Source organism: Schistosoma mansoni, chromosome W (assembly GCF_000237925.1).
Source record: "Schistosoma mansoni strain Puerto Rico chromosome W, complete genome".
In the NCBI taxonomy this organism is placed as follows: Eukaryota; Metazoa; Platyhelminthes; class Trematoda; order Strigeidida; family Schistosomatidae; genus Schistosoma; species Schistosoma mansoni.
In genome coordinates this window covers 2,364,106-2,378,393 of record NC_031502.1, presented here as the reverse complement: position 1 = coordinate 2,378,393, position 14,288 = coordinate 2,364,106, and the positions used below count along the sequence as shown (strand labels likewise).

At 34.4% G+C, this 14,288-nt stretch overlaps 1 protein-coding gene across 1 annotated transcript; it reads right to left on the bottom strand.

The window, feature by feature from the left end:
* Positions 1-222: 222 nt before the first annotated feature.
* Smp_142970 (putative palmitoyl-protein thioesterase) lies at positions 223-14,086 on the bottom strand. The gene is made up of 7 exons (XM_018799911.1): positions 13,961-14,086; positions 13,820-13,926; positions 11,318-11,622; positions 6,797-6,887; positions 5,436-5,540; positions 3,105-3,176; positions 223-515 (listed from the first exon to the last, which is right to left on the bottom strand). Exons 1-7 carry the CDS (start codon positions 14,049-14,051, stop codon positions 390-392), a joined length of 897 nt encoding a protein of 298 aa, XP_018653777.1. The 5' UTR covers positions 14,052-14,086; the 3' UTR covers positions 223-389.
* Positions 14,087-14,288: the final 202 nt, after the last annotated feature.

Genomic DNA, 14,288 nt, shown 5'->3' with positions numbered 1-14,288 from the left:
ATGCAGGTACATCCAGCTGACGAGTCCCAAATAGGGCGAAACGCACGTCCTGGATTCCACTGCTAGCCACTGTCCATTTTTGCTTATAATATATCATATAGTTCTGATAATCTTCGTCTTCTTATTACACTATCGATATTAATTAATAATTTAATTATCATTTAGAATAGATAACTGATTATAATCTCTTAGGTTAATGAATACATTCCGAAATATATGATTTTCTAGTAAATTTATTTCAGAAAATGTAAAAAAGTTTTAAATGTTAAAATCAAGAAAGATTTATGTGTTCTTTGCAGTATGATAATTAACCGGTCAAAAATTACCAATTGACATATATACTACTCTGAAATGTACGAAGTAAATAGTGTATATTCTATGAATTAAAGTTATTTCAAAAAAGCAATAACAATCTTTTCAATAAACCAATTCACATCAAAATGTAAATGATCACCATCTTTTTCAATAAAATGTAAATCACCCCTTTTATCAAGTTCTTTAAGACCTAGACGATCCTAAAATAAGAGAATTTATGAAATCTTTTAAAATTTTTGTCAAGTAGTTCTGAAACAAAAAGGAATTAAATTTTGTTTTGAATAAAGAAATGATAAAATCAATGTAAATAATGATAAATTGTTCACCAGGAGACTTTCTATTCAAATTTTGATAGTTGAGACCATGAACCAATTGAAGCTAAACCACCATGAAAAACCTGGAAGCACTGGATGGTCGTTTCGTTCTATTGTGGGACTCCTCGGCAGAACAGATCCACGATCCCGCCTCGCGAGATTAGAACTAATGACATGTCAGTCTCACGCGCGTGCGCTTAACCACTAGATCAATGAGCCGGTATCCAACTGTGGTAATGTCTAACTTCAACCGATCCACGAAATTGAGCGACACATACACCAATGTCTTCAGTGGGTTTCTATCTCACAACAGAACTGGTTGAACTCCACTGGTTACTGCTTCTCATTAGAACTCCAGGAAATACCTCATCGAGCCAGTCACTAGTGAGCATATGTTGATTATTATCAGAATATATTATTTTGATTCAATTTAAGCTAGACCACCATGGAAAACCTGGAAGCACTGGACGACCGTTTCGTCCTATTATGGGGCGACTCAGTTTGGATTCGATAATTCTCTTAGACAGTTGATTTTTCTAGTTATCTGAAACGTTATAATCAAATTTATAGTTCATCCATTTGTTCAACGATCTCCTGACTAATTTTTGATCATGCTCAACATTTATTAGTCTTTTATTAAAATTGATATTGCATTGTCGAATAAACGTGATACGCTTTGTCCAATCTATTTTCCTCAATACTTACTAGGCACATCAATCTTCATGCGAGTCATCAGATTTTAACTAGACTTCATAAAACAAACCACTTTAATACACTGAACTTCACTTAGTATCCTCACGAATCCGTTAATTTAAACCAAACATTATGTCGCTTTGATAAGTCATTTAACGAATCAAAATCTCATTATTTATATCAACCTCTTATACATGGTTTAACAGCCGTCAGTCAAGTACATCGTGTTACTATCATTAAAAACAAACAGATCATCCAATCTGATTTAATTATCTGATGTATTTTGACCAAAAAACAAGAAAAGTTTACTGATTTATTTAGATGTAATATCTTTCCATATGTATAGTCTCATGATGTAACCTTCAACTTACATAAATGACATGCGTATTCAAGTTTTTGATGTCTGGTTACGAGAATTTACTTTTTGACTCTAATCTTTCTGTTGTCATCATTCATATGCTTAAACTTGTGATTGTCAGCAATCATCATATACGAACATGCTTTATGTACGAAAGTCACAGTTGTTAAAAATTTAATTAACAGAAGTCTTAAGCTTGTTACAGATAAGGAAGACCAACAATATGAATTGAATAGGATTTTATCTACACTTAGGGATAACAACTACCCAAAAGAGTTTTTAAAGAAGATTGTTAGAAAGGAAAGAAAAGCTAAACTACAATGTGTACAGAAAGATTGGAAGTCCACTGTAGTCATACCATACCGTAGTGAAACATCGGAAAAAATCAAACGGATCTTAAACAAGCATGATATAAGAGTGTATTTTAGAACCTATGACACTATAAGATCGTCATTGGTGAAGGTTAAGGATAGGTTACCAAAGGAAGAACAACAAAATATTGTCTATGAGATCAATTGTCAAGATTGTAATGTGGCTTATGTTGGAGAAACATCCAGACAATTGAAGGTAAGGTTGAAGGAACACAAACAATGTTTAAAAAATGTTCCCGAAACTTCGGTTGACTTAAGGAAACTTGAGAATAAGTCTGCAATAGCGTTACATGCGTTGGAAACGGGACACATGATTAATTTTGAAGGGGCTAAAATACTTCAGAAAGGTTTCAACACTCATAAAGAAAGATTGACAGCAGAAGCGCTGTATATATGGGCTAATTAGAACAGCCTAAACAGAAAGGATGGTATTCAGCTAGCTACCACTAGGCAAATATTCATCAACAAGTAATTTGACCTTTTCTTTTATTCAACCTGTTTACTTCACATGAATCGTTACTATGACTGAAATCAATATGAGTTATGTTTAACATTACAATTATGTACTTGATGATTCTCATTTTATTTGCAATTTCGATGATTCAGAAAGAAAAAAGAACTTTTCAACCTTCATTTTGCACTTTTATTCTTATTTTTACTTCACATAGAAACATATCAACACTGAATATCATTCATTAATAACTCATCTTTTACATACATACATACACACAATTTATGCAGTCTCCTTTAATTCACATCGTTGAACTTTTCACTTGATTCTCATTCAACTGACTCATGTTATCCTGTTTACAAAACTTCGACATCCAAATATGATTGGATTAAAAAGTAGTAGAGATTTTGATATGATTGTTAAAAAAACACTATATATTTCTTTGATGATTTTGATTATTTCCCTGAAGAAGTCCAGACAAGTTAGCTGGACGAAACGTTGGAATTATTTATATTTCAATCGCTGAGACTATTTCAAATATAATAATTTTTTCACATATAATGAACAATAGGTTAGTTTGGACATACTAATGCGTTACTTACTTCAGTATACAGAATGCTGTCTTGTAACGTTGTTGTATTTGTCGACGATCCATTCTGATAAAATCCAAACCACTGAAAAAGATTGTTTATGATATCAGAAAAAACTCATATTTACTGTAATTCATGCATTTCAAAAACTTCCTAAACTACATATAGAAAATATAGATCGGTTGAAATCATTTACACCTCACGATGAAATATAAACCACGATAGCCGTTATAGATTGTCAGTGATCAGGATCTATAGAGATGGTATTTAATTCTTCACAGTAAAAGATAACCAGTCATCGGAAACAATGAAATGATCCGTATAATTTGATCATACTTTAATTACAGAAAATTTTTTAACAAATGTCGCCTATAATATAAACACAGCTAGTGTGAGACATTCAACTAGTACACTATTGCTGACATTATGGTGCACCAAGGTCCTAGTACACTAAGTTTACTCGAATAAAGTTCAGCTAATTACTGGATCACCTCTATGCACTTAACTGAGTTACTTCAAAAATTCTGTGTGTTACTTTACTAAATATAAAATTAATGTGAATAGTCAAATGACACAACTACTACCATGAAACTAAAGTCGGTTAACTAATAAGTTAAGAGTTATCACAACAGTTGTAGATAACTTTTCAGTACAATAATTGGATTTTGTACTCATGAAAATATGTTTTTATTAAGTTCTTCAGATAACCAAAAATATAGGACAAATCTAAAACACGTTATCCATATTTACTATTCATGACTTATAAAGTAGAGATATTGAAGAGTGTAAGGGGATATTTTTATTTCCTTTTGAAAATGAAACTTACCAACTCATGTCGATAACTCGAATTGGGAATTTAACTTACGTTGGGAGATAGAATTTAAAGTCATCGATTTATTTTGATAAGAAAACGTGAGGTAATTCCTAACTGCAGAGTTTTCGACTTATATTTGCAAAAATTCAATTCAATCTACCCTTACATATTGAAAAAAGTCAATGGTCATATGCTTCAAGTTAAACCAAACTAATTGGGGATTCAATTACAGACTAGCTCAGATAAAAGACCATGATACCCTGTCTAGCTTGAATATAGTTCGACAAAACATGTTTTTGATGAGTGCAATTGATATGCAGCTTGCCGCATAGATTTTAAAACATATTAAAAAAGTATATAAAAATGTATCCTGAGACCGGAAGCTACAAAAACTCTAAATTAATTAATCTTTTGATTTATAAGTAAATATTTTTTATATATAGTTGAAATCATGAGCCAATTGAAGCTAGACCACCATGGAAAACCTGGAAGCACTGGACGGCCGTTTCGTGGATTGGTTGAAGTTAGACATTAACACCGTTGGATGCCGGTCGGCTCAGTGGTCTATCGGTTAAGTGCTTGCGCGCGAAACTGATAGGTTCTGGGTTCGAATCTCGAGAGGTGAGGTCGTGGATGCGCACTACTGAGGAGTCCCACAATAGGACGAAACAGCCATCCAGTGCTTCCAGGTTTTCCATGATGGTCTAGCTTCAATCGACTCATGATTTCAACTATATATAAAAAAATTATTAAAAAGTCTCCACAAACAACCCCCTTATAAGTAAATAGTTAAACTATACTGGAATTATTCGAAATATACTAACTTAATATAAATAAATATGTAAATGAATCTACACACATGGACAAGAATATTTATTCTGACATTAGATAAAGTCCAATGTTAAAATACTATTTAACAAAAATCATAATAGTGTAGGTGTGGATATAAAATGATAACAATATGTGTAGTCATCTATTAGATAATCTGATTTTTAATGTTCCAATTTTAAGTGTTAGTTTGAACATTGATTGGTAGATTGATACAACATCAGGACTAAGTTAAATGATATTAATCTAATTACATACTAAGAACATGGTATACTATCTATGGTCTGAAGGTTAAATAACCTAGACTTTAGGTCCTGATATTGTCGATTTTTGTCACTAAGGCATACTAGGTACATAGTATCAATAAGTATTAAAAATCGTGAATATTAGAATAATGTACTAATTGCAACGAAACTTATCATTTGTATCAGTGTTAACACTTACTTAGATGGTGGTATGTATAATATTAAAGATATAGTGACAAGCTTAAATGGCTAACTCATTTTAAAGTAGATTATTCCTTTCCAGTATAGTAATGACAGTAAATTTGATAAGTCTCGATTGTGAAATACTTTTTGTTTGATCAAATGCTTAGGATGAGTTTAGAAATTAGATGTTTAAAACAAAAGGGCACTTCCAATTAACCAATTAATCAATTATTTAAAGAAATATACATATTGTTTCAACTAATCAATAAATACACTTGCTTCAGATTCTTTGGGGATTACAATAGTGTCACCCGAAAACTTTACCAATACTAATCTTTGAATATTTTTCATTTTTTCACGATAAATTTCGTTTATTTCCTAAAACACCGAAAAAAAGAGTAAATGAAACTGACAAAAATGAAGTGGATATTCTTGTCAACAAGAGAGATTATAAAGTTTTTAGTCTAATTCAATACTCACCAAGTTCATTTAATCATGAAAAGTCATTCCAAATAAAGACTACTTATTCTTTTTCCTTGAATTTTGTTAGTCTTTAACAGGAAAGATCAGTAGAAGTTGAATATAAGCAGAGATGGATAGTGGCTAGCAGTGGAATCCAGGACGCGCGTATCGTCCTATTCGGGACTCGTCAGCTGGATGTACCTGCTAGCCACTATCCATCTCTGCTTACCATACTTGTGAATTAAGGCTATATCGAGGCAATACGCACAGTATGCACATATGCCAATTAGAGACTGACCAGTTACAGTCCTAACACATCGATGGGAAGATTCAAGCAAACAATACTAAATAAATTTGAAGTTGAATATAGACTGGAAACAGAGATGAATTGAATAACCACTGTTTAACTAATATTATACTGTATTTGCAAAATATAACTATTTCATTAAGATATAATTACATTCTTGTTTACTGTAGTGTATTAGGAGCTTCAAGACTGGTCCACTAAGAATCGAGTCAAGAATAATGCCAAGGTGAACAACTATTGACACTTACAGTTATGATTGAACCACCATAAACCGTTTATAACTAATAAATCATCCTTTATGTCCAATAATTATTTTACATTAACACCAATAATGCGATGTCTTGGTGTTGTAAAGTGATTTAAATCAGATGTATGTCTCCTTTGAAAAAAACAGACAGTCATTATCTGATACTACGGAACATGCTTCATAACTTTTAAAGACTTGTTAATATAACTTACATATCTTTCAGCATAATAGTAATCGTTAACAGAATTCAACAAGATACCTATTTTGGTGTAATTTTGACGGGACAGTTGCTACAAAACATTTAACAGTGGTTCTATTCTGATCGTCATTCGTCCGTAAGACACACTTACAAGCTTGTAAGAAGTGATTGTAGCTGTGCGAACTGAGACAGAGTCATTAAGTGTTATATCTAGGAATGTTACGCAGAACCCGAATAGGTAAGCTGCTAGAGATATCTGACTTTTAATAGAGTAATTATTATTGATTCATCTAAAAGTATAAGGGTGGTTTCTTAGGTCATGATTTCTGTGCCCACAAAGGTTACCAAAGATTTAAATTTTAGACAGTTTCAATCCAAACAAATATTATACAATTGTCTTTTAGCCCTACAAAACTTACATTTTCCTGATTAATATCAGCTAAAAATTGGGAGTATTTGCGATAGACATCTTCCTCCAATGGATCATGCCAGTATTGAGCTTGAACAAGGCTTGTTACGCAACAAAAAGAATCAAAGGATTTTTTATTTTTGTACGTGCATTTATTGAAAGGGATAATTTAATACTCTCGTTTCAAATGGTTTAAGAAGTGACCCTCGTAATTTAAAAAAACCTTTCACAACATTTTAAATACTAGAAGTATCTCCATGTCAAGGATTGTTACTGTAACTTATTTATAATAAGCTGAAATTAGAAAAAGAAGTAAAATGAAATTTTTAACAAATCGACTTTCTCTAGTTTGATGAGTTGGTGCAGTACCAAGAAGATCAGTTAATTATAGGATCACAAAAGATAATCATTTTTACGGAATCCTATTAGAATTAAACTACAGAAATCAGTAAAATGTCTGGATATGATCAGTTTACGTACTTACACCTGTTACCCGATATGGAAGAGCGTGGGACACCGACCTCGCCTTTACATCTGCATCAGATCCTCCCTGTTCATCAACGATGCTTCTCATATACGTGAATGTTTCCACATCTTCCAGAGTTTCTCCATCAAGTGCGATTTGCTTGTCGTTCTCCGTGTTACATTTGAGGATCTTGCTTTTTCCCTCGTGTATATTGAGACCCACTGATGCAGTAGCTTATGCTACACCAGTTATCTTCATTTATATTTCTCTCGTGTGTATGGGATAGAAGGGCCATTTCATCTCTGAGATCCCAATCTAATTGATTCAGAGTTTTTCATTGTATTCCGTGCTTCCTATCAAATGTGGAAGTCTAATTAATCCAGTTGACCACCAGAAGAAAGAGGAAAAGTGAGAGTAAACAACCTTGTCTGACTCCGGTCTTCACTTAAAGTGCATCTGTCAGCTGTCCTCCATGCACTACTTTGCAGTGTAGTCCGTCGTATAAATTCCAGATATTGTTGACGATTTTCTCAGGAACTCCAAAGTGTCGAATAAGATTCAATAAGATTCTCCTATCCACTCTCCCAAATGCCTAATCATAATCAAAGAAGTTGATATATAGTGACGAGTTCCATCCAATTGATTGTCCAACGATGATCCGTAGTGTCGCGATTTGGTCTGTACACGACCGATCCTGACGAAGTAAGGTCTGTTGATCTCGAAGTTGGATGTCCACCGGACTTTTCATCCGTTTCAGCAACACTGTTGAAAACATTTTTTGACACTGATAGTAGTGTGATGCCTCTGTAGTCCTCAAAATTGCTCCTTTCTGTGGTGTCTTGACGAGATATAGTTCCTTACAGCCTGATGGAACTTTTTCCTACTCCCAAATCTTCCTAAATAGAACGTGGAGCATGTTTGCAGTTACCTCTATGTCCGACTTCAGTGTTTTGGCTGGTACGCTGTCAATTCCTGATGCTTTCTCACACTTCATTCGTTTGATACCCATCCCGATTTCTTCGGTCATTGGTGGAGTGACATCTATTGGGAGGTCCGTAGGTGCTGCTTCGATGTCCAGTGGATTCAATGGAGCTGGCCTATTCAAAAGTTCCTCAAAACGTTCCACCTATCTTTTTCTCTGTTCTTGAATTTCAGTGATTATCTTTCCTTCTTTGTCCTTGACTGGTCTCTCTGGTTTACTATATCTCCCTGCTAAGTTCTTCGTTGTATCATATAGTTGCTTTTTCCGCCATCGTTGCTAGTTCTTCTATGTATTTCTGCTTGACTTCTTCTGCTCGTGTTCGACTGTTGTTAATTGCTGACTTCTTGTTCTTCCTTTCTTCAATCCTGTCCAAAGTTCTCATGGAGAACCATTACTTCGATGCTTCTTGTGCCCCAGATCCTCCTGACACGTGCTTCTTTGATCCCTTTTCAGTTGTCCTCCATCGTAGTTTCTTGTTCTTTCAGTAGATCCTGAAAAGCTAGGAACCTGTTTTTGAGAGTTATTTTGAATTCGTTGAGTTTGTTAGTATCTCGAAGAAAGGCCGTATTGAACCTTTGTAATGCCGTTCCCCCAGTTGTCCAGTGTTTCTCTAGCTTCAGTTTCATCTTGACCACAGCTAGGTGGTGATCAGAAGCCATGTCAGCTCCTCTCCTGGTTCTCACATCTCCGATTGTCCTTCAGAATTTTTTGTTGATACAAATATGATCTATTTGTCTCTCCGCGATTTGATCCCGTGAGGTCCATGTAGCTTTGTGTATGCGCTTGTGTTGGAATATTGTGCCGCCTATAACTAATTCGTTGAATGCACATAGATTTGCGAATCTCTCCCCATTTTCATCTCTCTCTCCTGGTCCATGTCGTCCAATTATATCTTCATATCCTGTGTTGTTCACTCCAACTTTAGCATTCAGATCTCCCATCAGGATGATCAGATCCTTTCTTGAGCACTTCGCAATAATTGATTGCAGCCTTTCATAGAAGTGATCTTTATCATCGTCGTCGCTATCATTGGTGGGTACATAACATTAGATAACACTTATTATGATCCCCTCCTCCTTTGTTTTAAATGATGCTTTGATAATTATGGATCCATAAGATTCCCATCCTATAGGTGCATTTCGTGCTCTCTGGACAGCATTAGAGCAACTTCCTAAGTATGTGGAGCATTCTCCTCTTCGTGACTGGAGTACAGAAGCATCTCTCTCGTATCTAGCCTTTGTTGTTCAGCTTGTGTCCAATGGGTTTCGTTGATTTCAAGTATTGCCAATTTATATCTTATTTCCATTGCTATTTGACCGGTCTTCCTGGACTTCCACATTGTCCGAATGTTCCATGTACTTATAAAAAGTGTTTGTCTGGTTGTTAGAAGTGGCATCGGCCTCGTGACTTCCGAAAAATCTCGGCTTTCATCATGAGGCGTCACAATTCTTCCCTCGATTCCCAAGGCAGAGTTTAGATAGTTTAATTTGTTTATTCTGACTGGTTCTTTTTAGCAAAGTTTTTTTCTACAGGATTGGGTTGCCTACCTCGTGCTAAAACCTTCTTGTTCACCCGAGCTTGGGACCGGAAGTAACTTTAGACGAGCTATGTGCGGATATGATCAGTAGCAAAAAATAATTCAAACCAGCGTTTACTCCTTAAAGACAGGCAAACGTTAATTGACTTCTTGCTGATATTTTCCTGAGTTCTGTGTTTGGTACTTTATTAGGTTGTATGGTCAGATAGTCAGTCATACTCATCGGTGAACTTAGAACATATGGACGTCTGTTCAGGTTGTCACGCTTGATCAACACATCGAGTTGCCGGAGTAGTGGACGTAGTACCAGGATCAGTGATAGTAGAATAAATTTGGTGTAGTAAAAACTCGAGAAAAGTGTAAAACAATAAAATCATATAATCAACACTCATTCTCTTTCATTTCTGGACATATATTTGAAACGAGTCTTAAGATTGACCTTAACCCAGACTTTGTGGTTTCGGCCAAATGTTGAATGGAGAGAATAAGCAAGTTTACTTAAGGCTTAATCGTACAAAATTTACCCCCTCTGTGAGTTCAGAGATAACTTATACTTTCACTTTAACTCCCTTAGTAGCACCAATTTAGTGACCAAAGTGGAGTGATTCATGATATTTTTCGTCTCCTCCAGTTTGTTTACTTAGTTATTTTTCGTATCAAACTTCATAACCAGTAAATGTATGATCGAATTGTACAGAAAGTAATGCATTAATATACTGCACAGTTCTAATAATGTTCATCTTCTTACTGAACAATTTAAATGACACAGCTAGCTTTTCTTGTAACTGAAGTAGTCACCCTATATATGACAGAGATGAATAACCCCTATAGACATTCCAGATGCAGGCTTATATCTTAGATGCTCAGTGAACACCTGTTTGTAATAAGATAATACACTGGTTTTGACCTTTTATACGATTGAAGATTCTTTGGCTTTTTTGAAAGCCATATGTAAATCCGGCCGCTTTTATGAACAGAAATTCACTTACTTAGTTGTAGTTCCTGATAATTTATGTACCACTCACATGCTTCAGTAGTACATCGGCCGAGTCAACTGTGCTCAAAAAATAACTGTGGTAACTTGAAGCGAGTTTTCAAACTGAGCAGTTTAGCTTTCAAATTTGCGTCTTTTAGAACTTATGCGTCTCTAATATTTTCAGAATTTTATCTAGAATTGATGAACACTGTATAGTTTGACCGACATTCTAATAAATCTGTTATAGAAAAGAGTAAACAGAAAAGTTCTCATATATTCACTCTTGATACACTCTAGTTTCACTCGTGTATTTCTTTCAGTATGTTTTTTTATCACCTAGTGACGAGAAAAGTCACAAGTAAACTTCTTGCTTAGGTAATAAGCTAGGTGTAATTTAAATTTTCAGTCAACTGTTAAAAAACTACCATTTAGACGCCTTGAATACTGACACGCTTATTTATGTATAAAACCTGGAATTAGACGTTCTCTTACCCAACTAAAAGTTGTGACAAAATACTCTCGTAAATCAAAAGCCACTAATAATTCTGTGTTAATTTGGCTAGCACTTACTGGCTCTGAATAAAATTTATATAGGCTCCATATGAAAGTAGCTCGTTCATTAATAAGCATAGATGAATAAAGCCATCATTAATGCATTTCGGAATCCCAAATATACCCTGTTGAGGTCCTCCAATCGAAACAACGGTGCCAACTTTCGAGAAATTGCATTTTTGGACTAACGCTCTAACAAATAATCCACCCTGTGATATACCAATCATATGTAAACCATTAGATAAGTTTTTGTCTTCATGTATCATGCGACAAACATAATCCAATTGATCGTTGATTGGCATGAAATATGTATCTTCAATATCCTACAAAGAGGGTGAAAAATAAGTGTCCAAAAACTGAAATCAAAGTCAGAAAGATTGCCAAAAAGTAAATAGAATTATTATCTCGGTACTGAATTGGTTGCACATAATAAGGCGATATATACAAACATTCTAAGTTTACAGTAGATGAATAAGTGGCCAGGCTGGGCAGGGGAAAGTAAGAGGACCAAATCAGGATGTGAAAAATTTTGGCGGTTGTCTGTATTTACTGTGACATTCATGAAAGTGAACTAATCTTATTTGGTGCTCCAAGTTGTTTATAAGTCTACAGATAACACAAAATGCTCGATAAGACTTGAATTTCATTGTCTAACGAAGGCGTATACTACATTGTTTGACTTGATATCTAATAATTCTTATGAATCATCATACTCGTAATTCATCATTTTTACAACAGTCTGTGTTTACTAGAATCTAGAACCAGAAATACATTTTTCAAATAACCAAAAGTGTACCAATACTAAAGTTGTTAGATTCAAGCAATAGTCCAATCTTTTAAAGTCGATTCTTCTAGACCATTTGATGTTTTAGTTCAATGTCCATCATATTTCTTTTCATAACTTGAGAGCTCCTTGTGTAGTTCTTGCTCCCGGTGATATGGGATGCATTCGGATTTTGAAGATGACATGCATGTGATAACGTTCTTTTCTCTTGGTCTATTTAATAAAGAAGGTGATTTGATTATATTACTGGACTAAAAGTTAGGTTTGATCAAAATGAATAGTTCAATAACGAGGAAATAACAAACATCATGTATTTAATGTTTGTTACTCGCTGATTCATCAATTATCTAGCTGCATATGCACAACAGTAATTTTTAAGTAATACAAATACTAATACTTGTATACTGACATTTAGCCAATTACAACACATATGAGGTTTTTTCTTCTTATCCACAACTAGTAGTTCAAAATATACACTTCAGTTAGTCAGTAATATAATGGTTATTCAGATGGTAGGTGTTCATTTCGGATCATCTTAAGTGAGATAATTTTTTCTACGGAAATCTACGTAAGAAAGTCAAATTTTATTATCCCCAGAGAGTCTGCAGGAACATTTAGTCTAACCGAAATCATTTTTGAAGTAATCTATTCAAAAACTCATTTAATACTTATCATTTTTATACTTCATCAAAAGTTCACTGTGTGTTTCTTACTTAAATATAACTTTGTTGTGCAGAATTTACACATGAAATGTACTATTTTAGTAAGGGGTCTTAACCACGACTTGGGACGCCTTGATTTAATTAGTAACTAATATCCTGTAAACAAAAGTGAAAGAACACCTATTCGTTTAAAATAAGCTGTCAGAAACTTATGAATTTCGAAAATCATTTGGATTCGCTGAATGAAAGTTTACCACAAATTATAGAACGATGAATATCCAGAGTTATCTGCTAAGCATTTATTGTTCGTTTCAAAAGCCAAGTAGCACCACGGGGTAGATAAGTGTTTATTAACTGCAACTTATGCTTGAACCTCTCCACTCCGAGTGTAGTTAAGGTATATGATTTCGTTTTAATAGAAAATGTCTCATTCAAAAAGGACTCATTCAGTCTTATTCCCCATAAACTGAAAATGTATTCAAAGTCTAACTCCGAACAAAATTACTGACCTAAACATTTGGTTACCTTAATATACACAGTTCTCCATGAAAATCAATTAAATTTCTTTTACTACTGGCAGGGGTCCAAATCAGTCTGACGTAACTACCGTGTGTAGTGCACAAAATCACCAGCAATTTATTTTCATCTTATCAATATTAAGTTGTATTATATGTAGTAGTATACTCCATTCTCTGGACACAGATTATTTTCAGTATACGAGGGCTCACTAGGAAGATAACTATGTAGTATTTTGTCACGTTTTCGAAACTGTTGAGATAGTATATGATCGCTAATTCCAAAAGTTTAAACAGCATAAAGAGTGCTTTCCTAAAGCTATTATTGTCTGTCCTTTAGGAAACTGAGAAGCACAGGATATCTGTTCTCACTCAACAGAAACTAAATTTGTAAAATATTAAGTCGCCATTTAGCTGTTCACTTATTTAGCTTAAGTAGACTTGGTACATTGCATAATATACACTTAGATAAAGTGTATATAATTTACACTTCGTATGATAACTTATTATCATGATACGTTATCCAGAAACACATGTTCCCATACAAAGATTCACTCACCTCAATTACTGAGTCACTAGTGGTAATGCATTTGACATATGTCCTAGGTATTTCGTTTTGTATCGCAGTAGCCAGCTTAAGTATACCCATACCCGTCCCTCGATCGCCTTCAAAATAAGCGAGCCGCATAAAACAACAAACCCATCCCGTGCCAGATAATAACTGGCAACTTCTCTGTCAATGTACATGACAACTTTAAAATCAGTAAAATCCACGCTAACAAATTGTGCATAACAAAAATGTTCTGACCTAGAGCCAATATCCAATATGTATGTCACGACCTTGTTTAAAGCGATCAACGTTTTTGTGCCCACTTCTTGTTGTTTCAGTACGGTTACAGGTATTCGGTAATGTCCAGTGAGTGATAGTCTAGCCACTCAACTGCACTAATTCTAGTCAGTTTAGTAGTTATCCATAGATTTGTATATCCTGAAATTCGAGTGAGTGCGTTTTTCTCTGAGCTGTGTGG

What these genes read in the sequence shown, in the direction of transcription:
- Smp_142970 (XM_018799911.1), bottom strand. Translation starts at nt 14,051, where the DNA reads ATGCACAATTTGTTAGCGTGGATTTTACTGATTTTAAAGTTGTCATGT. An exon ending in ATAAATTTTATTCAGAGCCA is followed by an intron (nt 6,888 to 11,317) that starts GTAAGTGCTAGC and finishes TTGCGTAACAAG; the next exon opens with CCTTGTTCAAGCTCAATACT. An exon ending in CTGATATTAATCAGGAAAAT is followed by an intron (nt 5,541 to 6,796) that starts GTAAGTTTTGTA and finishes TCGGTGTTTTAG; the next exon opens with GAAATAAACGAAATTTATCG.